A 6,889-nucleotide genomic window follows, 5' to 3' on the forward strand; every position below is an offset into this window, starting at 1 on the left:
TAGGCAATTGGCCTTCGTCCTTGCATGAGCACACCTCCAATCCCAACTCCACTTGCATCACATTCTATTTCAAATGACTTACCAAAATCTAGGAGTGCAAGGACTGGGGCTATTGTTAACTTCATCTTCAATTCTTCAAATGCCTTCTGTTGTGCTTCTCCCCACTTGAAGAGCACTTCTTTCTTTGTCAGCTCATTGATTGGTGCAGCAATAGTGCTGAAATCCTTCACGAACCGCCGATAGAAACCAGCAAGTCCAAGGATGCTTCTTACTTGGCTCACATTCTGTGGAGGCGCCTAGTCCCATACAGCCTTGATCTTTTCTTCATCTACCTCCACTCCTTGTCCTGTAACAACAAATCCAAGAAAGACTACCTTGTCGGTGCAAAAGGTGCACTTCTTAAGGTTAGCATACAATTTCTGCTCACGTAGGATAGCAAGCACACATTGGATATGTTCAACATGTTCATCAAGAGACTTGCTGTAAATTAAGATGTCATCAAAGTAAAGGACAACAAACATGCCAATGAAAGCTCTAAGCACATGATTCCTCAATCTCATAAATGTACTTGGTGCATTGGTTAACCCAAAAGGCATTACCAACCATTCATACAACCCAAATTTTGTTTTAAAAGTTGTTTTCCATTCATCTCCTTCTTTCATGCGAATCTGGTGATATCCACTTCTTAAATCAATTTTAGTGAATATGATAGCACCACTAAGTTCATCAAGCATATCATCCAGCCTAGGGATGGGGTGTCTATACCTTATGGTAATGTTATTTATTGCTCGGCAATCCACACACATCCGCCAAGACCCATCTTTCTTAGGCACTAAAAGGACAGGAACAACACAAGGTGATAGACTTTCTTGTATGTACCCTTTTCTCATCAATTCTTCCACTTGTCGCTGAATCTCCTTGGTTTCTTCCGGGTTGGTGCGGTAGGCAGCATGGTTTGGGAGTGAAGCACCGGTCACAAGATCAATTTGATGTTCGATTCCTCTCTTAGGTGGTAGTCCTAGTGGCACTTCATCCAGAAACACATCTTCATATTCCTGTAACACATAAAAAACAACACTAGGCAAAGTAGAGGGTAAGTCGTTAGTGACAAGAAAATTGTCCCTGTACAAGAGTACATAGAACACATCATTGGATTCGCTCAATTCTTTTAAATCCCCCTTCCTAGCCATCACCACTAAACCCTCTTTTCCCTTTGGCTCGGTTCTTTGCAGCTATGGAGTTTTATTTGGCTTTGGAAACACTCCTTCACTAGGTTTGTGTGTCACTCATAAGTGGTTCTCGCTTGCTCGCTGTTTTCTTTTCAGATCATCTCTCACAATCTCCTCCGGTGACAAGGGAAGCAAAGTGATGCGCTCTCCTTTGTACATGAGAACAATCTTGTTGGCGCGACCGCAAATCTGAGCATCTCGGTCATACAACCAAGGTCTTCCTAACAGCAATTGGCATGCTTCCATTGGAACCACATCACACTCCACATGATCATTGTACCACCCAATGGAGAAGGGAATGGTCACAATATTTGTTACACGCAGCGCACCACAATCATTTAACCCTTGCATCTTGTATGAAGAAGGGTGGCGCCGCTGTTTCAGTCCCAATCTTTCAACTAATTCTCGACTGGCAATATTATTGCAGCTGCCATTGACAACAATGATTTGACACAACTTGTCCTTGATCATGCCCTGGGTGTGAAAAAGATTGTGCCGCTGATTATTCTCTTCTTGGACAGCAGTAACACTAAGCACTCGGCGAGAAATGAAGCAATTATTGTCTCCATCATCAGGTTGAATTTCATCACCTTTATCTTGCATAATTTCTTCATCATATATTGGAGCTTCTTCCTCAGGTTCGCTTTTAGATTCCCATTCACCTTGCTCATTTATAATCATGATCCTTTGACTAGGACATTGAGCAGCAATATGTCCTTGACCTTGGCACTTGTGACAAATAATGCCTCGGGTATGGGAAGAAGAAGCAGCAGCTGATGCAACAGAAGGGGTTGCTGTGCTTGCAGCAGGACGTCGCTGTTCTTGCTGAATTGCAGGTGAAGAAGCAGTAGAAACTGTTGTCTTTGCAACACCAATGGATGGAGAAGGCCTAGTAGCAACTCCTTGTGATCTTCCCCCACCAATAAAGGTACTGGACTGCTGCCGACGCCATGGGGCTGAAATTGATTGGCTCCCATAAGACCTTCTTCGTCCCTCTTGCTGAATTTTTTTCTCCGTGCACATAGCTTGATCAACAAGGTCTTGCAAATTATGATATGGAAACATCTCAACAAAACCTGAAATTTCTTTATTGAGACCATTCAAAAATCTTGCCATTTTTTACTATTTATCTTCTCTAATTCCAGATCTCACCAAGAGTAACTCCATCTCCTTGAAGTAGTCATCAACAGATTTTGATCCTTGTCTCAATGTTTGTAACCTATTGCGGAGGTCACGCTGATAGCTTGATGGCACAAAGCGTCTTCTCATCACTCTCTTAATCTCAGCCCATGTGTTGATATGATCACGTCCCAACACACGCTGATTTTCTTGAACTTGGTTCCACCATGTGAGAGCATAACCCAAAAACTCAACAGAAGCAAGGTTGACACGCCTCTGATCAGAAAGATTGTGCACTATAAAAATCTGATCACATAGCTTCTCCCATTCAAGATAAGCATCAGCATTTTCTTTCCCTGAAAATTTTGGGACACTTAACTTTACACAAGCAATGCTATCCGGATCATCTCTATTGCGACGACCATAATAATTTTCCCCATCATGACCAGCACCACGATGATGTTCATGTGGTTGTCCAAAACACCCATGGTGACTAAAAGGATTTTCATTATCATCAAATCCCACCTCATACTCATCATGAACCTCATCTTCATCTTCAAATCATACACGATGATCACGTCCACGTCCTCCTCCACGCTGATGATCAAATTCAGCATGCTGACCACCACCGCGCTGATCAAAATCAGCACGATGCCTTCCACCCTAACCACCTTGACCATCGCCATTGCGGCCATGAAATCCAGCACCCAGACCAGAATTTTCATCACCAAATTCTTCATGGTGATTGTCTTCATGTTGATGTTGTGAACCTCGACCACCCATTGCAGGGAGACGTTCATTGAACATCCTCTCCATCGCTTCCAAGAGCGAGTTGGCCATTTGACGTAGCTCTGCTCATCCAACAGGGGGTTCTTCATCTCCATGGTTCCCACCATGAACACTCGAATTGGATCCTACCATGTTAGACTAGTTGCAAGAAAAAAAGTGGAATAGGTAAATTTGTGAAAACACTCGATCTCACCTTTTACTTACCCAAGTTCTTTCCTGATCTCAAGGACCATGATAGTGCAGGTGTGGCAACTTCAACGGAGGTGGTAGAGAGGTCGTAAGGATTACGAATCGAACATCTCGGTTTAGGTTTTTGGAGGAGCTATAGGTGGCTATCAAGGAGGGCTACAGTACTGCCAACTGAGTGGTTTGATGTGCTCAAAGATACGATGTTGCTGCTAACAAGATCACCACCAGCTCAAATATGTAATCTAAAATTTTCAGCAATACACCGCAACACAGATCCTTCAAATTCTTTTCACTTCTCTCTCTTTTTTTGATCTATTTTTTTATAACACCGATAGCGGTATCGAACGACACAACTGAATTTTTATATGAACGGTGGTGACTAACAACTTGATGAACACAAAACATAATGTAACAGTACCACGAAATGGTTATAGGTATTTTTGTGTGGCTTTGGACTATAGGATATGATTGAACACAAATATATGAAGTATATTAAACAAGGATAACGATGTGGATGACGGCAAGACCTACCGTGTTAATCCAAAGCTCTGATACCAGATGATAGGTACTGAACTATTTCAGTACGGGGGTTGGCCCGATCTTCACGACAGTAGGTCACGATCAAGATAACTTACAATAAGGCAGCAGGAATAAAAGGGTAACTTCCTGAAGAACAGTGGAGTAACTAGCTTTATACCTGACCAAGGTTGGATGCGACCAAGCGATGGGGAGAGAGACACCGAGACCACGAAGACTTCGACTCGATCTCCGAACGACCGTAGAACCACAACTAGAGCTAATCCACACAAGGTGGGGTAGCCGTACTGGAACCCACAAAGCATGAACTAGTGGATTCTAGAGGAATCTCTTCACAAGTCTAGGAAGAACAAGGGTTTGAGTAAGCACTCGGCAGCTCGGCTGCAATATCACTGGAATTATCAAATCATCAAAAAGTTCTTTTCTAGTAGCCTAGAGGTGGTATTTATACTATGAGAAGTCTCTAAGATAGATGTGAACTGAAGAAACCACGTTGGGAGGTGGAAGGTCAACTCGCTAGAGCTTTTATGAGGTGGTCTTTAGTTCCTGCGCGTCTTTTGGGCTTCTATGTAGTCTTTAATATTTTGGTCATAACTCCTTCCTTCATAGCTTTTGGGAGACAAAAGGTATGACCGTTTCATCTGGATGGTTCTATCATGCTGGGTTGACTCGAACGTAGCTCTTCTTTCTGATCCATCCTTGATGTATCCTTGTCTTCCTCCTAGGAGAACCTAAGTAATAACAACATGCACGACTTAGGTAGTTCAAAATTACCATCAATGTTTAATTGAAATTCATAAAGTAGCGCGTGCACCTCTTGCTGTATCTTTTGGGCGTGGCTACAGGTGTTTGGTCCAGTAGGGACTTGGAGTGGTGTATTAGCTAGTGAGGTGGTCGGAGAGGTCACCGAGGTGGTCGGAGAGGTTGGTGAAGTGGTCGGAGAGGTCACCGAGGTGGTCGGAGAGGTCGGTGAAGTGGTCGGAGAGGTCGCCGAGGTGGTCGGAGAGGTCTCCCCGATGCTGGCATGGTCACATCAAAATGTGTCAAGCAAAAATATTCAAAACCTATCCATAAAACAGCTAAGGTCCCTTTACAAAACATGGTTCGTAAAAACAAACACAACTAACATTATTCTATATTGATGCAAGAAATTCTGGAAACTGTTCTAGCAAGAAATCTTCGGATTCCTAAGTAGCTTCTTCTTTGAAATGTTGATTCCATTGTATCTTGTAGAACTTGATTGTTCTCCTTCGTGTGACACGGTCTTTCTGATCCAGAACTCAGATAGGATATTCAGAATAGGTCAAATCAGGTTCAAGTTCAACTCCTTCAACCTCAACATTCTGATCAGGCACTCAAAGACATTTCTTTAATTGGGAAACATGGAACACATCATGTACAACTGAGAGATGTTCTGGTAACTTCAAGCGATATGCCACTTTTCCACACCTCTCCAAAATTTGAAATGGTCCAATATAACGAGGTGCCAACTTGCCTTTAACACTGAAATGGGTAACTCCCTTCATTGGTGACACCTTCAGATATACAAAATCTCCCTTGTTAAACACCAATGGTCTATGTCATTTATCCGCATAACTCTTTTTTCGGGATTGAGCTATCTTCAAATTACTTTGTATCTGCTTAACCTTCTCTTCTGTTTCTTTCACAAGGTCAACTCCAAAGAACCATCTTTCCCTAGGTTCAGACTAATTTAGTGATGTTCTGCATCTATGACCATAGAGTGCTTCAAACGGAGCCATCTTAATGCTCTCTTGATAACTATTGTTGTATGAGAACTCAGCCAAAGGTAAACATTCATCCCACTTATTGGAATAGTTAAGGACACAACACCTTAATAAATCTTCAAGTACTTGATTTACCCTTTTAGTCTGACCATTAGTCTGTGGATGATAAGCGGTACTATATAGAAGTTTAGTACCCAACGAAGCATGCAATTGTTTCCAAAAGTTGGAGACAAACTGTGTACCTCTATCTGACACAATGGTCTTTGGTACACCATGTAAGCTCACGATTCTCGCTAAATACATCTTGGCATATTGGATAGTAGGATATATACTCTTGACTAGAAGAAAATGTGCTGACTTAGTTAGTCGATCTACAATAACCCATATTGAGTCAAAACCTTTAGATGTCTTGGGTAGACCCACGATAAAGACCATACTAATATCCTCCCACTTCCAAGCTAGAATAGGAAATGGCTGTAACTCTCCAGTAGACCTCAAATGTATAGCTTTTACTTTTTGACAAGTATCACACTTGGCTATATATCGAGCAATCTCTATCTTCATTTTGGTCCACCAAAATCTTTGTTTTAAGTCATGGTACATCTTATTACTTCCCGAATGAATAGAGAACCTGGTGGCATGTGCCTCTTCAAGAATCAACTGTCGCAACTCAGAAACCTTGGGTACCACTAGTCGATTCTTGAACCATAACACACCTGCATCATCTATTCTAAAGCATGCTGCTTTTCCCTTCCTCACTCTTTCTTTAATATGGGCTATACCCTTGTTTTCTTTCTAAGCGGCAATAATTTGGTCTCGAATAGTTGGTTCAATAGTTATATTGGTCAAACTACCTTATTGAATTATCTCTATATTCAACTTTTCCATCTCATGACATAAAGTTGGATCCATTGTCTTCACGGTCATGCAATTGCAATGACTCTTACGACTGAGTGCATATGCAACCACGTTTGCCTTACCAGGATGGTAATGCACCTCCAAGTCATAATCTTTAATCAATTCCAACCATCTTCTTTGCTGCATGTTCAATTCTGATTGAGTAAAGATATATTTTAAACTCTTGTGATCTGTATAAATATGGCAAGTATTACCAAGCAGGTAATGCTGCCAAATCTTCAAAGCATGGACAACTGCTGCTAACTCCAGATCATGAGTTGGATAATGTTCTTCATGTCGCTTAAGTTGTCTAGAAGCATAGGCAATGACTTGGCCTTCTTGCATCAGTACACACCCAATACCAATACCTGAAGCATCACAATA

General features: G+C 41.8%; 1 protein-coding gene across 1 annotated transcript; it reads right to left on the bottom strand.

Annotated features, from left to right (window-relative positions):
- Positions 1 to 296: 296 nt before the first annotated feature.
- LOC136516167 (uncharacterized) lies at positions 297 to 3,232 on the bottom strand. Its single transcript, XM_066509540.1, has 5 exons — positions 2,881 to 3,232; positions 2,382 to 2,704; positions 1,338 to 2,054; positions 880 to 1,055; positions 297 to 480 (listed from the first exon to the last, which is right to left on the bottom strand). The coding sequence occupies exons 1-5, from the start codon at positions 3,230 to 3,232 to the stop codon at positions 297 to 299; spliced, it is 1,752 nt and encodes a 583-aa protein (XP_066365637.1).
- Between the last annotated feature and the right edge of the window lie 3,657 nt (positions 3,233 to 6,889).

The sequence above is a fragment of the Miscanthus floridulus genome, chromosome 17 (assembly GCF_019320115.1).
Source record: "Miscanthus floridulus cultivar M001 chromosome 17, ASM1932011v1, whole genome shotgun sequence".
Lineage (NCBI taxonomy): Eukaryota > Viridiplantae > Streptophyta > Magnoliopsida > Poales > Poaceae > Miscanthus > Miscanthus floridulus.

Bases quoted from the DNA above. Each gene is read 5' to 3' on its own strand.
- LOC136516167 (XM_066509540.1), bottom strand. From the start codon at position 3,232: ATGGAGATGAAGAACCCCCTGTTGGATGAGCAGAGCTACGTCAAATGG. The intron at 1,056-1,337 runs GTGAGAGATGAT...TATGTGTTACAG, and splicing joins CCTTGTCACCGGAGGAGATT to GAATATGAAGATGTGTTTCT. The intron at 481-879 runs GTACATACAAGA...CTTAATTTACAG, and splicing joins GAAGAATTGATGAGAAAAGG to CAAGTCTCTTGATGAACATG.